General features: G+C 36.7%; 1 protein-coding gene across 1 annotated transcript in view; it reads right to left on the bottom strand.

The window, feature by feature from the left end:
* The window catches only part of ANOS1 (anosmin 1), a 132,289-nt gene that overhangs the window by 9,810 nt on the left and 100,515 nt on the right, over positions 1-21,964 (bottom strand). Inside the window, exons 9-10 of the mRNA XM_036388256.2 lie at positions 20,009-20,158; positions 1,764-1,858 (exon numbers count right to left, since the gene is read on the bottom strand). Coding sequence (XP_036244149.1) covers positions 1,764-1,858; positions 20,009-20,158 — 245 coding nt within the window. The remainder of the gene's footprint in view (positions 1-1,763; positions 1,859-20,008; positions 20,159-21,964) is intronic.

Below are 21,964 nucleotides of genomic sequence, written 5' to 3'. Positions count from 1 at the left end.
CACACGGCATCAAAGCAACTGACTTCTAATATTTAGAACAGCCTCTGTGAATGATGGCAGTGGGGGTAGCAATGGGATGATATAAATGCTAATCGAATTAAATAAATGTAAGAAAGCTGAGTTAAGCTGCTGCAAATGACAGGCTTCATCTATGTTTAACTTTTTAAAAGCACATTTAAAATCAGCATAGCATTATGGATGCATTTTTTTCCACTTGAGTACATTAAGTACCTCTATTTTCTTATCAGGAAGAAAAACTCCACAGCTAAATACAAAGCAGAAGTCTCTATTTAAGGACAATGAGTGGAGAAGAAAACTTTACACAAAGTGTAAGTGTCCTTCTAAATTATTACCATTGTCTGAAGTACTTTTGAAAATTACAGTCTGAAAGCTTTAACATAAATCATATATGGAAAAAAAATTTTGATTGGCTGGCTTTTATCCCCCCAAAAAATCACTAATAATATGTTACTGGCTAAGGTCAAAAGTCTTTCACTACCTTTTAGATCCCTAATTCCCTTCAGAATCGCTAATTTCCCAGGTTCTTCTGCATAACTCCCTCTTTTGTCTAATTGCAAATTAGTCTAACCTTCACTTGGAAGGTCATTTTCACGGGACATACAAATTGGGCTGAGACTGAACTCCCTGCCTTCCACCTGCTGGGAGAGTGCCCCGACAGGTTTGATGTCTCCTTAAAATTGTGACAGGACTATTTTTATTTATCATGACAGATTGGATGAATGACCATAAAATGATTGGAAATAAGGAAAAAAAGGAAATAAGTTCATTAATCCCACAATGCACTTGGACAGATGTCCAAAGAGTCTTTCCTGACCTCTAGTGGAAACGAACTTCTTTAATGCTGTTTCTCCTATCTCCATACGATTATGTCAAAATCATTTTTTAAATCCACCTCTAATTTGTGCTTTGCTGATCCCATGAAGCAGTAAATCTCACAAGTTAACACCATCCTGTGTGAGAAATCATGTCTTTTGATTTACTCTTTTACATGACATTAACACCCCTGAATTGATGGGTGGTGTTAATGGGGTAGTACCGATCAGGGTAAGAAGGAAAGGTGAATTGTGATTTTGTCCATTCTGCATAACAGACTAAACCAATTCTGATGCACCAATCACATTACTCTGTTGTTCAAATAATGTGTTATAGTGATAGATGACACTAGAAATTTGCCATCAAATTGAGTAGGAAGTACTGGCACTGAAATGTATATTTTCTCCCCATCTGATATCTGTCCGACTTCCAGATTTAATATCCAGTATTTGTCACCTACAGTTCTTCTTCTCTTATCTATTATTCTCCTCAGGGAGAATAATCACCTGAAACTCATTGGCATGTCTTAAAGAAAACCTGGTTTATTAATTACTAGCATTACTGTTCAGTATTTGCACTGTGCTAAAGTCTTAAATTATTAATTGCAGATAAAGCTCCCATGTTCTACATCCTGCAGAGTTATAGAAGTACTTAGTTAAGAAGTTTATCTGGTCTCATTTTCTAAATAACAACAAAAACCAAATAAAATATTTTAGCCTAGTGTGGATTTAGGAAATCCAAGAAACCCAAAACCAGCCCAGATACATAATTTTTATCTTTTGCCAAAGAGGAACATAAAAAAGGAAGCATCCTTACTGATCTATGAAACATAGGGGTATAACACATATTGTGTTATGTTACAGAACCATCCTTCCTCTTGCTGCCTAGGAACTACTCCGAGTCAAGCAGAGGGCTGAAAGGAGACTTACATAAGTCAGCTCTGTTACTTTCCTAAGTCCTTTGGTGTCATTGTGTGCACAGGACTCCAGTAACCAGTGCACCTGGAATTGATTCATGCTGATATCTACATGATATAAAAAGAGAGGAAAAGACATATAAGTTTGTTTTCACCAAAAGACATAAAAGTACATTTTCACCATTGCAACTTTTCTCGCTTCTCTGGATAAAAACAGAAGGAATTTTAAGTATTGTAGAGTTGGTAATTCCTCACTAAGGAATCTTTAATGTAATGGAGAAAATATGGTACACCAATGAAATTTAAACCTTGTATCAGCTAAAGGAGATAAACAGTGACATTTCATTTTCAGATTTGTTACCGTATACTGCTTACATTAAAAAGAAAAAGAATTAAAACTGAGCATTAAAAAAAAAATAATCTCAATGCTGCTACTTCTAATCATCCTGCAAATAATGAGACAGACTTGGTGTCAACTGCCTGACTTTTTATATTGTTAGAGCATTGCAATACTGCTGCCTGGCACTGCTTGAGAAATCTGTGCCTGAAAATATGAGAAAATGCCTGTAAATCCCCAAGCTTTCTTCTTTCGGGATACGCCATAAAACCTTTAGTTCAGTATCTCTTCAAGTAATATTCTAGTCTTGACTCTTATGAGTAATACTGAAGTCTTAAGTTTACTCCCATTTAAATCAATGACAAAACTTGCTGCAGTACCAACAGTATAAGCTCTCAACTTATTTTCAGCTCTTCTAGCTTTTTGTCTAATAATGCCTGAATAAGGAAGCAAAACAAAGAGCAAAAAAGAATTGACAAAAGAAAGAAAACATTAGGTAGTGCAAGTAGTTTCTGACATTTTTCTGGATTTCATTCTCTATATAGGGGATGCAAAATTATGTCTGTTATTATTAATTAGCTGGGTATGACAGAATCACTAATGTGCCTGACTGTGGGTTTCAGGAGGGAAAACAAATATCTCTGATGCCTTAAGGGCTGATCTGGTATTAGACTGCTATGAGCAGTTTGGATTCAGAAGAAAAGGATTGTAAACTAAAGAGAAAATTACTACTGTAGGAAACTAGCTGAAATGGCCCCTTGAAATAGATTTTTGCAATAGCTGTTCTTCATAACAACATATATGCTAATTATTTTTGCAATTTCTTTGGAAACAATACTTCTTTCAAAAAGAAATCCATTAAAAAGTACATTTCCTGCTTTGTGATTGTTCCTCTCATTTAAAATAAATAAAGAAATGGATGTGCTTTTGCATATCTCTTAAAGTTTTCCCACCTCATGTGCCTATTGGATAAAGACAAAAAGTCACAGTGCATTTGTAAGAAGGTTTCATCTGATTTCATCTCTTCCAGTTGACTCCATTATCAAATATCACACGCTCAATGATCCTTAAGACCTCTTCTGACCCAAACCATTCTATCATTCTCTGATTATTTTAAACTATCTTCTTGGGTGGACTGCTCTTTGCAAAGCTACAAAATGTGTATTTTTGCTTGTAATACTTTTCATTTGAGATCTATAAATAAATCACTCTCCTTTGGCTAAACATTTATCCAATCCAATTAAATCTTGTAATTGTCCAGCAGTCAGGGATTGGACAAAACACATCCCTAAGGTAGGTCACAAAATACCACTACATGGGCAATTGGGAAAAGACAAATCCCAAGCACAAGACCTTAGAAGAGCTCAGCATTCAGATATATTGGTGAAGAGGTTTACTGGGCCTCTGCTGAGAAATGTAATTCAAGGTAGACTCACAGAATCATCAGAGGGTTTGGGTTGGAAGAGACTTTAAGGATCCTTCAGTTCCAAGCCCCCTGCCATGGGCAGGGACATCTCCCAGTGGCCAGGTTGCTCAATGCCCCATATAACCTGGTCCTGTACACTGCCTGGGATGGGAAAAAATATGTATTTCCAGCTACTGGCACATGTATTTTCAGGCAGGTCCACATCCATTAATTATATGAGCTTCTACTCCTAGACAGTTCTTCTCTTCCTTCCTTCCTACTTTTCTGCATTAGCAAACCCTCAGTAACCCATCTGTAAACACCTGTGGGTTTCTGATAACTTCTCTACTTGAAGAAAACAGAAATAGGTCAAAGAAGAATATAGAAAATTAGAAATACATTTTAAAAACCTATCAGCTTCTGTATATGTAGGGTGAAGTTTTTCTTAATTCTTTTTCTAATTTTATTTGAGCTAATGAATCTTAAATTTGATAGTATTCTGGTAGTCTGATAACAACATACACTGAAATAAGGGGATTTTTTAAATTTTCAGTATGTAAAGCTTATTTGAAAAAGGTTTTTGTATCACATCTACAAGTACATCAGCTGTTATAAACTGGAAGGCATCATGTCAGCCAGCAAGACTAAAACTTCAGTTCTCACCTCTATATTTATGATTGCTGCTATTTAAAAAACCAGAAGATACACAGGTTAAATAACATGTGTTAAAGAGAATGTAAAATGTAAAAATAATTCACAACAAACCCCCTCCAATTTTCTCCTTTTAAAAAATCTGTCCTGTCAGTGTCTAAAACCTGACTAATACCATGCAATATAACAGAATAAAGTATGAAATACAATAAGGAAATAGCTACTACTTGAGACAGAAACTTTTTAAAAATAGGGAAAGGTGGGAATTTTTGTGATTAAATAAAGCTAGAAGCCTGAAAAAGTCAAAATGTATATGCATGCATGAAGTATGCAGATGAAATGACAAGATTGTTTAAGAAATTAATATTTTTAAAAGCAAAAGAAGATGAAATGCATGAAATTATCTAAAAAGCCCAATAAGAAGCTGAGAAAAATTATGAAAATATGCCTTTGTCTTATAAAGTTGCTCATCAAGATCATGACTCTAAAGTTTTATGAAACATTAAACAGCTGATTTTGTATTTACCACACGTGCAAAAGAAAAGCCTCTCCCAGTCCTCCTTTCAGCAATGCACACTGTCTTAGTGAGATCACTACAATAAATTTTACTTAGATTTTTGGGTTTAGCTGTCCAATGCACACTAAGGGATGGGTACTGGACGAGCTCAAGCTGCATCCAGCTGAATGTCAGCCACTGCCTCCAGAGCCAAGGGTCTGGATCAAGCTCAGCTAAGGTTCACACACTGAGCCCACAGCCACATCTTTTCCCAAAAAGCCATTTGAGTAGCTAATATTAACAGAATATTCATTACCTAATGGGACTGATTTTGGAGAGTTTTACCAGAAAACTCAGCCATTCCTGCTATAATAAGTACAAAACACTGTCAAGAAATTGCCAGACTGCTTCCGTCTGCCTCCCTGGTATTTCAGATGTCACAGTATCAACCTCCTTCTGAATATCTGGAGTTTTCTTGATTCTAAATTTTCAATTATGAGTCTTTAGAGAGCTTTTTAACTTCATTGTTCTCATGGTTAGAATGTCTATCATTTGATACTAGCAACAGTGATGCTTGCACAAACAGCAAGCATTTGCATTTCCCAGAACTCAAAATATTTGTATAGAAACAGTGAACCTGAAGGACACAGTAAGTGCTAGCACTCATTTCAGCAGCTCTAAGATTGTGAAATTAGTCAACAAAATAGCAACTTAAGTACAAACAGCTGACAGCATATTCAAATAATTACTTTATTTTAAATTTATATAAAGAAAAAAAAAAAAAGGCAATCCAGGACAATTGCTTTAAAAACCTCCTAATGATACTGACATGGAAACTATCTCCAGATGCCCAAGCTAAAGGTTTTTAGGTCTGTAAGACAAATGCACATAACTAATCTTTTCAAATAAATTAATAGTTGATGTTAATTACTTTGACTGTGATTTTTAAAGTAGATTTTCTGAAGTATAAATTGACTTTCTAGACTTAAGAAAAATGGCTGTACAGACGCCACATGATCATGTTCTTAAAATCCCATGCACTCTTAGCTCTTTTGCTCAACAAGGGTATGCAGCTAACTTTGTTGGACAGAAATCTGACATCTCTAATAAGAAATGTATGGATCAGAGAATGCTCTAAAGCATGGGGCTTTTTTAAATTTACCCCAAACTGCCTTTATTTTCACATGAGTATCTCCACTAAGCTCTCTATCAAGAGTGTTTACAAAGATGTTCTTCATCAGATTTTTGTGCTTTCTCCCCCTCCCTAATTTACATTCTTTAGTTCAATTTTAATAAAAACAAATAAACTTCTGATTTTTCTGGATGGAAAATGTGCATTTATTCTATATCTTCAAGCTGTAAAAACAGCTCAGAATTCTACTAATGCCAATGCCAGCTACATGTGTTTGCCACTTGGAAAACTTCAGGTTCATATGCAAAATTTAAGCATCTTAAACTGATAGACCTCAACATAGCCTAAGCCAAGGCTGCACAATAGTTACTAGGAATACTAAATCACCTCCCCACAGAATTTAAAGCTCTGAGTATCATTCAGAAAAATAATCCAACAAAATTTCAGGTAATTCTGCAAGTTCTCCTAAATGAAACTTCTGGTTTAAATCGTTCTACAGTTTATTTAAAATAAACTACATTTTAAAGGTTTGGTTTTTTTTTTCTTTTTCTCATCTTTTTCAACCTCGTCCATGTTTGTTTATTACAAATACACTGCTGCCAGTCATATGAATAATTTCATCTAATGTGGTTTCTTTTTTTTTTACCATTCTATTGCAGACAGCTACTTTCTCTGCCTCAAATACTTTTTCTCCTTTATATTGCAGTTTCTGTTCCAGGAGGGTGCCAAATTGACTCTCATAAGGAGTTGAAGCTTTGTAGCTGAAAAACTGGCATAGGAGGGGCATTTCAGCAGTGAAATTTGCTCATGCAGCCCAACACCATCAATATGGAGCTACCCCAGAAAACCAGATAAACAGAGATTTTATTTATTTCTTTGTATCCTGTGATCCACAGCAAGAAAATTGCAGCAGACTGTGTCAGGAACTGGGGAGACTTCTGCCACTGGTTTGCTTGAGGTCTTTAGGCAAAGTACTGCATGGCTCCTTATCTCTGTTCCACCCCTGTCAAGTGGTGAAAACGATAACAGTGTGTGTTGTAAAAGTATTTCAGCTCTTGCATGTTATTCTGACATGGGTCTCTACTATTTGTTACAAAAATGCCAATTAATACCAGCTGTGACAGCACTATTATGCAGGCAACCAAATTACAAAAAGTTATTAGAAGGAAAATCAAATGGGATTTGCTGGAAAGCAAGGTTTCACAGCGGAATTGTTCAGCAACAGCAGCTCAAATTAAGGTTTAATTACAATAAAAATATCTGGCATCAATAAACATGGTAACATCAAGTCAATTTCTGTGTCATGACAGTATTGAAAGTAATTAACATGCAGTGTCTGATAGATTTTCCCACTAGAATAAAATACAGTATAAAAGTAAATATTATAAAATAAGACATATGAAAACCTTTACCTGCTAGCATAAAATCGGTAATTTAATACAAATAACTAGAAGCTTTGATATAAGTATTTCATTAAAAAAAAAAAAAAGTTCTGTATTTTTTGTCACAACACCGCAACAAACGGACTCCCTCCAAAATATATACACATAATTAATATGCTAACTGTATGTCAAAAGGAGTTGTTATCAAAGCTTGGAAGATAATGAGCCATATGTAAACCTGTTGTCTTCATTGAAATTTCTTCAAACAGAATGCCATAAGGAGGATGAAATATCTCTGAACCTATTGGGTAAGAAAATTATTGAAATAATTTGTTCTGTGTGCAGCTAAAACTTTATTATATTTTGTTAGATTTGATATTTCATCTAGCCAACCACAATGATTTTTTGTGACTGGCCACACGTTTTCTGTTTTTCTTTGGTGGGATTCTTCTTACAAGCTTCTGAGCACAGGGGCCATTATTCAACAAAGCACTTGGGCATATGAACAGTTGTGTTAACTTCAATAGTTAAGGGTAGCTAAAGGATCAGGCCAGAAAGTTTACAACCTAGCAAGAACATGACACTAATGACCATCAAAAGTATGGTTAAAAGATGGTCTTGAACATGTCTTTGATGGTCTTAGACTAACAGGAAGAAGGAAATATAAAAAAATTAAGTAATTTCCCTTCTGGATTATGTGTCCTGCATCATTACTGCTCTAAAAATAGGCTAGAGCAAGGGGAAAATATTTTATATTTAATATCACAACACAGGGCAGAATCTGCTCAGGGCACATGAAGTACATGTGTCACTATCTACAAGCTTGATTAATTGATTCTACTGTAAAGTCATAGTGTGATTTTTCAGAGTTCTGTATAAATCCTGTGTCAGAACCATCCAGGAAAAAATATTTACCTCACTGTATTGAATGGCAAAGCTGTAGCAATGGTAAATGGTGAAATTAATGATGCCTTGCATAAATCAAAAGATATCATCAACTCTGAAGTGCTCAAACACTTGTACAAATCAAAGCCTTCTTGAAGAAATGTTCCTGCTCTTTCTCCTCCCTGTAACCCTCTTTACTGATGGGCATCTATTACAACACAGCACTTATTCCAACCCACCACTCCAGCAGTGTCTGCCCTGCAGCAGCAATTGCCTGCATTTCCACACCACAAACTAGAAAGGAAATATTTGGAGATGAATGTGATGAAATGTCTGCTGCTCTCTCAGCCTCATGTTCATCTGTTTATTGGACAAATATTGTTTTCCATGTCTACACAACATCTAATATATGCAGTTTTCCATCAATGCTTTTTCTCATGAAATTCAGTTGCTGGAGAGGTGCTGAAAAATATGCAGGGAAGACTGAAATATGGTCAAAATCCAAGTGAACAAATGAAGCAGTGTTATTTACTACTAGTTCCTTCAGTTTTGAAGACATGATTAGTGTGAAGTGATTCACATTGTATTTTTTACATTTAAATAACAGCATGATGGAAGACCAGTTTGGGAAGAGATATCTCAGTGTACTGCAGAGAAGCAAAATATGATCTCAGTCAGTACTAGATCATAACACTTATTCATTACTTCATATACTGGTTCATGAGCCATTGTATTACTCTGATTCATGGTGTCCAACATTTGCAATCTGAATCTAATGATAGGACAAGAAGAAATAATATAATAAGAAGTACTATTTTACTCATGGTACTTTAGCAAATGCAAAATGAGGTAAACACAATTTACCTCCAACTAATATTAAAATGCTGCATTGATGTGCTAATGTATTGCAAGTCTCTCTGCACTCCCCTTTTCCTTGTAAAAACCACTTGTTTTGTCACAGGCGTTTTAGGTAAATTCTCTTGAAAAAAATTAAATTATAACAACTCTGTGTTTTTTGCTTCCTCTGCATTGATTCACCCGATGGTGTAAAAAAAAGAAAATCCAAAGTTTTGTTTGGTTATGAAATTCACAGTACTCACGACACCTCTTGACAAAAAAAGCTTTTTAATAATCACCTATTCAAGCAGTATGTTTAAAAATAACACCAAAACCTTCAGCTGACATTTAAACTTCACTCAACAAACAATTCTTAGCAAGACAAACTATACTGTTTCCTGCTTTAACATGGAATATAAGCAGTTTCGATTAAATTACAAATATTTTGTTTCTCACATTATGCCATTTAAAACAAACTTCCTTTCTACAGAACACATTCTTTGTATAATAGAATAGTAAGCCTTTCCAAAAATGATATTAGCAATTACTGTGTAATTTAAAGACAGGCCTGAGACACAGTATTTTTGTCCATATCTAGACCTAGGAAGCCTCAAGGTTTGAAGATGTTTATATTGAGGGATTTAAGCCTGGGATCATCTCTAAGCCGGATTACCTCTACCCTTACTTATTTTCCCACACACAACATCCTATACAAAGCAAGTTCAACAGTATCTCATTCTGGTTTTCCATTACAAGGAAATTTGCCTCTTGTAAGCTCCAAGTCTCACAATAGCTGCTTGTAGCCTGAATAGAGGCTTTCTACGTTATTCCCTCATAGCTAGATTTTCAAAGCTAGCTAAGCATCCCAGAACTGAATTTAATGAAAAAGAAAAAAACCCAAACAAACAAGTCCAAGGCTCACCAAGGTTATACATACACTGAAAATGTCACCAGGTACTTTACCATTAACTTTAGCCTTCTGTGTAACTTTGAAAAATGTGGACAATAATTTAGACAAGCAGACTGTGAGGGTAAGTTCACTATATTGAGGGTAAGTGATCTTGGAATCTCTCCCGATTCCAGAGCCAAAGTACAGACTCATCTTGCCCCTAATTCCACAGTGGGAAGAGAGGCAGTGACGGACCAGCTATTCCCTTCTCTCTCAGACCTCACGCAAAAGCCATACATGGGTAGGTTTGCATGCAGTGATCTATGGAGTTCCAAAACTGGACTTTCCTGATATGCATTGTGGAACATCATACCAGGATGTTGCTTTGCTGAACTGGTATTCAAAAAATTTATGGCATTAATTTGCAGTTTCTACATCTGCAGTTTAAGATTCATGTATCTACGAGAAACAGAACACAGCAAAACCAGGTTAAATATCTATAAAATCATGTGCATACAGACAAGGTAAACAGAGCAAGAATTAGGATTCATATTAATGTGGAAGAGTTGGCTTCAAGACAAAAAAAAGAAAAGTCTTTCTGCATAGAATGAGCACTTAAAACTCAGGAACTCCATTGTTCAGGATGTTTCAGACACCCTGAAACTTGGTGACGCTCATAGGACACTGGATATTATTGTGAAGATAAATGCATGAGAAGTGCATACAGTGAAATAACAGTGGGCTCAGGAATTTTGACTAACTAGAAGTTGTCTGAAGCTAGGACAATTATATGCAGAAATATGGTTACACTCTGGATTTGCTTTTGGCCACTGCCAAGGACAGAACACCTGTTGTGTAGGATCTTGGTCTAGACTACTATGGATATTTTTGCATCTAGTTTATGGTCCCAGGAGCAAAAGAAACTGATATTAACAACTCATTATCATCAGCAGCTGTATATATGGGTCATCTTAAAAATTAAATTATCATTTCAGAAACCCTTTGTTTCTGTTTCTTTCCCTCCAACTCCAGCTATTCCTTCAAATAGTCCAGTTTCCTTCTCCTATTTGTAGTGTTTATGTGACTGGTTTTATGGCCACCTTATAAACCAGCTAATTAAAAATACATTTAAAAGATGCACATGGAGGAAAATTGACCCAGTTTACAAGAGGACACTCATTAGTTTAAACCACCTTCACCATAAGCATGATGACTCCCTGCTGACAGGTTAACCTCCCCTGGATCATAAGATCAATGCTTCATCCAGAATTTAGGCAGGCTAAGAGAGCACTCATGAGCAGTTATTAGCCCATAGCTCATGAGAAGCATCCTGCAAACTGCTGAACCTCAGTACCTTTTACTTACAGTAGGAATGGTAGGATTGCTCCAGGTATGAGAGTGTAAACCTGTGAGACAGAGCTTTGACTTAACCTGACCTAGTGATACAGTTTGGGGAAAGGAGAGGAAGAGCTCAGCTGGTCAGAGCATGGTGCTAACAGTGCCAAGGTTGTGGGTCTGATCCCTATAAGGGCCATTCACTCAAGAGTTGGACTCAATGATCCTTCTGGGTCTCTTCCTACCCAGAATATTCTGTGATTCCATATTTGGATTGTAAAAAGCTTACCATTTTACCCCTCAGTTATTGAGATTGCCTCACATCAGACATTGCCATTGCCAAGTTTAGTGATACTATATATGTACGCATATATATATATATATATAATATAAAGTACTGTGTTTGTTGTTAAAATAATTAGCTTTATACGCTGTGTTAATACACAGGAAGTAATTAGAATTTGAGAAAACTGTACTAGTCAGACATAGACATATTGAAGACACATAAAGATGCTGAAAATGCATTTTGAAAAGGCATTTTTTCCTGAAGAATTAAAAATCAGGCGAGAGTTTATTAATTAGTTGGCCAGTTAATTTCTTCTGTGCCTTCAAGTGGATTAAGTCTTGATAAATGATTTTGCAATGGAACATTGAAAGTGTATCTGCAATCTGACTGTAGGTATGCATTCCAGCTAATATGGTCTATCTTTGGATTGAACTCATGAACCAGGTAATTTGCAATTACATTTCTATTTAAACTTTTAATGTAAGTTCAAAAGAAATCAGGCTTAAGTTTCTACCAGTTACTAAATTTAAGAATAAAAATAAGACTTCTTTTAAATGCATAAATTAAGTCAAATTAAAAGCACTTTCACAATGACTAAAGATGTTCTGGATTATGATTCAGGTCATACTGAGGACTTGTGCACAGCTCACACTACATAAATTTTAAAATTAACCAATAAATATAAAAATTGTACAAATGTACAAACCAGTCCAGTACAGCCTTCAGCAAACATCAGCGGGTGCCTGTTAAGTAAAATCAGTGTCTGTGCTCTGGGAACACAGTGTGTAGTTCTGATTTGACTTGTGATTATTTGATTTCCTGGCAGACTTTGAATCAATTCCAATTACATTTCTGAGACTAGCAGTTGGTCAAACTTGCTTCTAAATCTCTCATACCAAGAGCTTTAAACCACCCTACCCAGAAAGGTCTGGAGGTTTGGAAGCAAGTACAAGGCAACAAATAATGGCTTTCTGTTCTGCCTGTGAAATCATGAAGAAATGCACTGAACTGTCCCTTTGAAAAGACTTTCCAATATTGTCCCATTTTCAGGGGAGATGCCACTGAGGTTGCCATCATTCTAAATGTAATTTTAAAACTTTTTAACTGGCCCCACTAATCAATTGCAGACTATTTGAGAATTTGAAAACCATCTGCTCTACCAAATTCTGTTATTTGTGGTTGATGTTTTTTATTACTCCCACCAGTAACATTTTAAGTATTGTAAGTATTTCACATTTGGACAGAAAGCAGGGTCCTATAGGCACTTCATAAAGTAAAGCAAGCAGAACTGGAGATGGTCAGATTTTACCCTTTACATCCTTTTAAAAAAGGCAGAGAGATTTTTTTCCTGAAACTACATTAGGACAAAGTAAAGGAGAAAGACAAAGTTAGGGAGGGAGTAGGAACCACACAGATACTTCTGACAGGATGTTCTTTTAACTCCAGAATAATTTCCCATGATAAATAAAGCTTACAGCACTACCTATCTCCCCAGGCTCAATGCTGTGGAAGCCATTAGATACAGACATCTGAGTCAGAGTAGCACATATGGAAAAGCAAATTCTCTAATATCTACCAGTGCATTTCTAAAGAGGTGATCTAGTTGAAGAGTTCTGTGCTTAGAGCCAGCTTTACTAATTAAATCCCTAAGAACTAATGCACATTATGCATACCCACACAATCAACCACTGCTGAGACAAAGTCCCTGTATTCTCCTGGAAGTCTGAGGGCAATATATTAGTTTATAATTCACTATAATTAACAGCCAGGTCATTTTGTTGAAAGAACCATCTGGACTATAGTGATAACTTGAAGTACAAGTATTTTACTGCTACAATATCAATAATTAGAATAGCTGCTCAAACACTAATCTGCCCAATGCAACAGCTAGTACCAAAATAAATAAGGCTTTAGTGTTCAGCAAGTACTGCAGAATTCTTTACAGTAGGAGCTGGAAACTCCAACTGCATCTGAAGGATTTCTTTACTTTCAATGGCCCTACTGCCATGAGAAAGGACCATTTGACATGTGTTATCAATGGGAAAGCTTTCACTTCAAAACCTGCCATATGAAATACCTTATTACAAACAAAGAGTCAGCGCACACAGTCACTTCATTTATGTCCCTAAACTAAGTGAAAGTTAATTTTGTTTTCCTAAGATCTGGGCTTAAAAGCATTTGTGTTAGCTCTCTATTTGCTTTGCCATGCCTTGTATTTTATTCTTTTCTGTAATGTAATTCATTATTCTTGTTTGGTTGATTTATCAGACAATGGTAGATTTTCTGCCTCTTCCTGCCTTAAGTATTCCTTTTTCTTCTGCTTTAGCATTTACAGAAACACAAAGAAAGAAGCCTGAAGCCAAGTCTTAATGCATTTTAAATATTTGTCTTTTTAAGCAAAACCAAGAGGCAGATATATTGATTTTGAATATCTAGAAGTACTTAAAATGTTTAATTTAAACAGGGGGAAGTAAATGCACATAGACTTAATTCAAAGAAAAGGAAGCTAAAGCTTTACCTGAGCAAGGAGAGTTGTATTACACTCAAATAACAGGCACTGAGAAAATGGCAGCAAAGGCAGAGTAACGACTTAGAAAATATTGTTGTGACAAGCACTTTGGAAAGAAATGACATTCTGATATTTTAGTGCATTATAATTATTGCAGCAAGTGATGAAAATTGATGCAGAGAGTTCATAAAAGGTGGGATTTTTTTCCTTCTGTCTGGAAAAAATTTATTTTCATACACAGATTTGCAGCAACTTGGAGGATTTTCAGCTAAGTCCAATACTCAGCTCTCTAGTTGCCCAACCACAGAAAAACAGAGAAAACTTCAGCATTTTTTATTTTCACACTTTCAGTCTTGGCTACTGCACAATACACTGAGGTTCTTAATCATCCCCAGTATCTAATCCCTTTAAATAGGGGTTTCAGAGTGCATCCATTTTTGGTAACAGATGGTACTCTGTGACCTCAGCACCAAGGAGTTAAAAGTGATTTGTTTAATTTGATTCCACTACTTGGTGATTTCTAATTTCATACATCAAGATGGCCAAAATATCTGGCCATGGAACACATTCTACTTTTCATTTACAAAAGGGGGATTCATGCTGCTTAAGGAATGCACTGTTTCTCTAATCCCAGGCCTAAGTGAAAGGCAGCAAGGAAAAGACATTTTTTTCCTTCAAAAAGAAGCTATTGTATTCATATATAACATGCTTTTGGATGACTCTGTCTAGCAACATCATGTGCACTTGCTAAGTACCTTGTACTGCTTGAAGTGTGGAGGTATTTTTGCTAGCATACATCCTGAAGTGATTATTGTCATCATACCAAAGCATGCAAACTGAAAGATTATTTCAGAAAGAGCTTTATTTTAATGTAAAGTCCAGATTCTACATTCCATTCATGCCTTATGCTTACTAAAGTTAATGGGACTTGAGAAATGACACTTGAAGAACAGGCCCAGATAAGTCTTTCCTTCTTACCAAATTGTGGCACATTATGATGCATATATATGGAAATCAATCCCCTTACTTGGACTTTTATTCAAACACTGTGTTCAGTTTCTGAGTACTGATATGCAGTCACTCCTTTCCTGTATAACAAACTCAGCAATAGTTTAGTTTAATAATAGTTTGCAACACTCCCTCTGATGCAGTTGTTGCACAGGACAGAGGTCTGATGAATTCTGTTCAGAAGGATGACATAAAACTAAGAGATTCAGCCCTGATGGCATCACTGTGGTCTTTTCACCTGCCTTCCCAGAGGCTCATCTGCAAAGTTCACTGAGGAAAACATCCTCAGTCATGGAGGAACTATCTTTGAATAGTCAAGAGACATCACCATACCTTCTGTAAATCCTGCACATTGCAATAAACCTAGATGGCCTCTGCAGGCTTGTATTGATGGAGGATGAATTGAAAAAACAGTGACAATATCTGTTCCAGGGCCTTACAGACAGAACTGAATAACTTGATTTAAGTTCACAGTTAGTTTGACTTTGAGCAGATGGTTGCACCAGCTGCCCTCCAGAAGTCCCTCCTGCCCATTTAAACTCTTCTATGACTCTGACCTATATTTAGCTCCTTAGACTGAGTAAAATGATTCAAATTCAAAAGCAAAATAGCTTCTCAGCTAAAATGGGACAAATAAAAATAAAGAAATCATCTAAAATAACCTTAGGAGCATGTTTGTGTTTCTTTAAATGATATAAGCGATCCACACAGGTCTTTCCTTCTGTTTCTGTAATCTGTAGTATCCTGTCAGTCTACAGTGTTGAGACACAGTAAAAAACTCTTCTAGAGAACCATCTTAGTTGAGGAGGAAATTTTAAAAAATTTTAGAAAATCTCCGGTCTGCATAGAATGGTATGACCACTGAATTAGGAATACAATAAAAAACTGAGAGGTTATTAATATAGAAAAGTAATAACTGTTTTTACTAAGAGAAAGACTGCTGTTATAGCAGCTATTAAAGTTTTCATTACAGCTAAAAGAAACTATTTCAACATAACAAGGGCAACTGTAGGGTTGAACAAAGTTCTGTAGATTTCAGCAAAGGCAGGGTCCTGCAGCTGGGGAAGAACAACCCCCTGTGCCAGGACAGGCTGGGAGTGACCTGCTGGAAAGCAGCTCTGTGGAGAAGAACCTGGGGGTGCTGGTGGACAACCATCTGTCCATGAGCCAGCAGTGGGTGCTGGGGGCCAAGAAGGCCAGTGGGATCCTGGGGGGCATTAGGGAGACCATTGCCAGCAGGAAGGTGATCCTGCCCTCTGCTCAGCCCTGGTGAGGCCACATCTGGAGTGTCCAGCTCTGGGATCCTCAGCACAGGAGAGATATGGAGCTCCTGGTGCTGGTCCAGTGGAGGGCAACAAAGATGACTGAGGGACTGGAGCCTCTCATGAAGAAAGGCTGAGGTAGCTGGGCCCATTCAGCCTAGAGAAGGGAGACTGATAAGGAATCTTATCAATGCTTACAAGTGTCTTAAGGATGGGTATCAAGTAGATGGGGCCACAGTCTTTTCAGCTGTGCCCAGTGGCAGGACAAGGGACAATGTGCAAAAACTGAAACAGAGTAATCTAAGTTCATCTAAGTGATGGTGACAAAACAGTGTAACAGGATGCCCAAACGGGTTGTGGAGTCTCTTTCTCTGGAGATACTTGAAAACTGCCTGACAGTGATCCTGTGCAATCTACTCCAAGTGAATGGACTTTAGCAGAGAGGTTGGACTAGATCATCTCCAGAGGTCTCTTCAAAACCCAGCCATTCTGTAATTCTGTGATAATATACTGGTTTAAATCTTCATATTAATAAAAACCCCATCCAAAATCTAAATAACATTTTTTTATTTCATCATCTCTGCAACCATCTCCTGTTCATGTTATGAAGTCTAACACAGAAAGTCCAAAAATACTTGAAAACTATACAAGACAAAGCAAAGACTACTACAACCAATTGAAATTTGATCAATTTACAAATGCCCAACGTGTTTAATCGTGAGACATTTATTTCTTTAATTATTTTTTTATCATGGCAAATCTTATGCTTATCAACCTACTTATTTCACATGTTTCATGCTGGCCTCTTAACTTTTCTGTTTTAAAGTTACACATTCTAATTTAGGACTACAGAATGGTTGTGTTTCTCCACCAAAAAAGGTGTTGATTTTTAATAGCAAACTACACAAAAATGAGAACATCAGTGCAAACAACAGAGACTTAAACGTTCACCCACTATGTAGGAGACAAACACATCAATTTTTTGTCAGGAACTATTTGAACTCTAATTGCTTACCTGCAATAAAAATAGATGCCATGCCACTGAGCAGGCTCAGGTAAGGTCTCTCTCAGTATTTCCTATTATAGTTGCTGCACTCTACTACCTCCTACAACTCCCTAAACACAATCTAGTGCAGTTCATAAAGGTGAAAGATGCATGGATTCAGTTCCCAGCACAGCTGTCTCAGTAACTGCTGTTTTTCATGAAGACAATGTGATTTTCCTGCTGTGTTCCTTGCACAGCCACACAGACCTGCTCTGCAGTAAATTGTTACTAGCAAATTTACAGTACCTCATCCATGCACTGCATAATCTCCAAACCCTTGCAAGAGCTTATAAAAGCTGCTGGCTCCTATATTTCAGTTCCACACAAGGCAATGTTCCTGCTGAGTTACTGCCTGTGCTGTCACTAAGAATACTGATATTTTCTTTTTAAAAAAGACAAAAAGGAAGGTAAGAGTGATGAACTGCCATATTCTGCCTCTCTTCACACACCTTTGCTATCGCTGGTTATTCTGCAGGAAAAGGAAGGCATCTTCCACTGCAGGGTTGGGGCATGTACCTAAACACCCCAGTGCACCTCACAGAATTTGCCCCCTGCCCAGGGCCAAAATGGGTTTCTGGGTGTCCCCTTTTGCCACTGGATGCACACAGCTCCACACAAGATGAGTCACCCTACACTCAGCAACTCAGTAACTCAGCTAGTACACCCCTGGCACAGGGTGACAGCATGAAAATCCATGCCATTTTTGACAGGTCTGTGACATAGCTGTCTATGACATTCTCCAATTCTGGAAATTACACCACTTTGAAATTCTCTTATTTCCAAACTTTGAGTCACTATAAGGATGCTGACTGCATTATTTCCTTTTATAGACATTTATAGCCTTTAATGCAAATATTACCTCCAGGTATGTAGCAGACAGTAAGATTCTGCTCCAGATTTAGATGGAAACATTTAGGTTTCTATGATGCAATGCCTCTAAGTTCAATAACTATAATACCATTATAAATTGTGGCCACCTAGTTTAAGATATCTGTGTTGGAACAAGATTATTGCTGTTCTGCCCAGGATTTTCTCTCCATTAAGTATAACTAACTTTGGCAAACTATCCACAAGGTGAATGTCAGTAGGGGTGCTGGCATTCTGGTCACAGGACACATGCTCTTTCTTCTGGCAGCAGGCTGGCAGGAAAACAGCTGCAGCAGGATTGATTGTTCCACTGGGCTGAATCTGCAGACTGTGAGTTGCACAACCCTGTCTGACGCCTGTGCGAGACATCATTGTCTCCTCATCTTTGAATCCTGCCCCTCATTTTTTTCAGCACAGACTGCCAAGAATAGAACCTCAGCTCACAGAGAGACATGAGGCATCTCTAAGCTTTCTACAAATGAGCTGTCTAGGCTCCCCTCTGTTCTCAGTAAAGAAGAGAGGCATCTCCAGAGAGCAATTCTGCTGCTGTGGGGGATGAATTGCTACAGAAGTCACCTGCTTTTCTTTTCTAGCAATAAAAGAAGCTTGGACAATGAGTTGACATCTCACTTGCAGAGGCTAAAGTTCAAGGTGATCAGTCCTGACAAAGCTCAGAATATATAAATCTCACTTTGGGTAACAAAAACCACATTTTTTTTTTTGTAAACTGAACATTCCTGATTAAAATTGACTCAACTTTTATTTAAACTTTAAATTGTTCCAGCTTTCCATGAAGCAACCCAAAAATGAAATAAAATGGGGACAGGAAGAAAAAAAAAACTAACATAGCCAAGACAGGGACAAATATGCAAAATGTGCACGTACTCAGCTGAAACAAAGCTTGCAGGTTTTAGGGAGGAATAAGGATGGATTTGAAAGTAATTGGCATAGCAGGGCCTGGAAGGTAACCATTTAAAAAGGCAGGCAAAGGATAAGAAGCAAAGGACACATCTCACAATCCACAATATCCAGTGTGACATACTCCTGTGTTACATAGCATAATTGAACATTTATATAGTCTGTCCTCTTTCAGGGTGTTGCCACACACATCTAAACCCAAAAGCACTTAAATATTTCTGAAATTCTTTGAAAAATTCAAGATGACAGCATGACTATCCACTTTGTAGCCCTTGATTTCAAGCACAAGAACTGAATGGATTTAATTTAGTGGTATTGCTACACATGTAGATTGATCCAAGTTAAAAAATGAACAGTGTGAGCACATTTTGAAATAACAGCATATGAGCCTTTATGGCTGAACTGGAGCAGCCTATATGCTCTTAGACGACAAGAAAGGAAAATCCCTTTTTTGATTTCTGAATATGAATAGACACTATAAATTTGTGTCATTTTCCTTTTGACTGACTGGAGAACTAAACCATAAAATTGTTGTTAAGACTTTTCTGAAAACCAGAAGGATGCAGCCTAGAAGAAAACCAACTTCAAAATGTTTTCTAGCTGTGACCAACTATCCATTCTGTTCTAAATCAAGGTGACTGATAAAGTTTGGCATAAAGCTAAACATTCATATTTTCCTCAGAACTTTTGTGGGTAATGTCAAATTCTGCAATTTAAAACTTTACAAAGGTAATTCCTACCAAAATAAAATTTGTTTCAGCTCTGTGAAGATTCAGTGTCCCAGCATGACTGACTATAATTTTTGGATAGCTGACTCATGTCATTTCCTCCTGTAAGACATATACACAGACATAGCACAAAGAGGAGAGGCAATGTTTCCCTCCAATGTGAAGATGAAGGGGTGAAGGGATGGGTGTAGGATTCAACTGTAATATTGTGATAATGTTCTACAACTCTGAGATGGATGGGAAGAGTCCTCCTTAGGAGAAAATAGTAAAGCAAAATTTGACAAACCTGTCTTCTTCCAGTAAACTTTGACCTGAAGTTGATTGTCCTGATAGAAGGGAGTTCCAATTTTAAGAAAACGAGTGGTTTTCCTTCTTTGAAAGGCTGGGTAAGGATCTACCAGTCCTTTCTGTGGTTTCCCAGCAGGTGTCCGTTCCTCTGCAATGCACAGAACAATCAGGAAACTATTTAGTTAACTACAGGGCTGTATAATGGCTGTACTAAATTTGGTGTAATTCAGAAAATAATAGTATCTTTATTCCAAATGATCTTATTTCCATTTCTTACCTAAATGAAATAAATATAAAGAATAAACTGTCCATAATAGTTGAAAAATCACTCATTTGAAATTCAGTCAAATTTAGAAAGTAACCAAAAAAATAAATATGTTTTCATAGGGAAATGTCTGTAAATTTTCTGAAGAGTAATGAGGAAATGGACTGTATTTATATCCCAAAGAACAGGAAATGTTAACACAATGATTTTTTAAACAGTCACAGTATCTACCAGTAGTTCTCTCCAATACTTCACAGTCTTTATATTCATGCAGTGTTTGAACATGCACAAAATCCAAGGACAGCATTGAATGTAACACACAGAGTGCCACATGTGGTTACTACATCAAAGTAAATATAGCCCTCTGGTATGTTATATATGAACATTGTGGTCAGATTAAAGATCTGTCTTGCCCACTTTCCTGTTCCCAACAGTGAATGGTGAAGGCTTAGGAAAGCATTGCAAGAGCAGAATTTTCTTTCAGCAATTCCCTTGGTGCTATGTGCCTTGCTTCCAACAAGCAATTGCAATCGGATGTCCTTCATCAAGCATTTTGTTTGGTATAAATTTATCATCATTTAGCAGGGTTGACAGTACTTACAGATATTTTCAGTTGAAAAGAAAGAAATGTTCATTCAAACTGCACTTTTCATTGCACACTTGCAAATGTATCTGATCTAATTAGAAGGATCAGATTATAACCAACAAAAAAAGCTGTATTTAATTCAATATTACACCTAAATTAAACTAAAGAGTCCAATAATAAGGAAGTGGCAAATTATTAACTACAAACTTGAGAGAAAGAGGGAAAGATTCAGGTTTCAATAATCGCCAGGAGTAATATATAAACTTGAACATTTTGCCTTATATGCAGCTTCAATTAAAACTGACTTGCTTTATGGCCAAGTTTTACTTTCTCAGCCCTTTGCTGAATCTGATAAGATTGTTTGTTTTCTATAATTTAAATTAAACTACCAAACTTAACTAAATTCTTTCTTAAGGTAACCATAAAGTTACTACTACCCAAATGAAAATGAAAAAGTTATAGAGAGAAGTACAAACTAAAATCTATTAGGTATTCCTCAATTTAAATTAGTTTAATTTTATTAAATCTCTCCTTTGCTATTCTCTGTCTGCTCCACTTCAACAAAAAACCAGGACACCAATTTATAATATTTCTATATAAAGATCAAGCAAGAATCTTGTACATTTCCCAGAAGTGAAGCACACAAATACAGTGAGGCAATGCCTTTCTGAGTGTGGGGAAATGGAATGCCAGAGGGCTGAGGTCAAAGCTCACAGAAGTGTGTAGGACTAAATTACTTCAGAGGGGTACAGGCTATCTCTATTCTGACAATAGGACCTGACACCTAAAAACCAGAGCTTAATTCCACACTGAGCTGAGTATCTGACAGTGGGACTTCAGCAAAATTGGCATGTTGCTTCTGGAATTATTTCCCAAAGTCCATGGAAGTCCCAAAATAAAGACAAGCCAAAGATGTCATGTCCTAGATAATATTTCAGGCAATATTTTTGGTTTCTTTTTCATATGTCTCCATCTGCTTCTGAGTATTCTCAAAATTACATCAAGCAGGGCTGGCTATGTACCTAACTAACCTGAGTGAAATATAGAAGATGAATTTGCATCTCCTCCAGGAGAAGTTTTTACTTACTTTTCTATGTAAAATA

Source organism: Molothrus ater, chromosome 2 (assembly GCF_012460135.2).
Source record: "Molothrus ater isolate BHLD 08-10-18 breed brown headed cowbird chromosome 2, BPBGC_Mater_1.1, whole genome shotgun sequence".
Classification (NCBI taxonomy): Eukaryota; Metazoa; Chordata; class Aves; order Passeriformes; family Icteridae; genus Molothrus; species Molothrus ater.
Note: the sequence above shows the minus strand (reverse complement) of the source record. Positions and strands in the feature narration are given on the sequence as shown.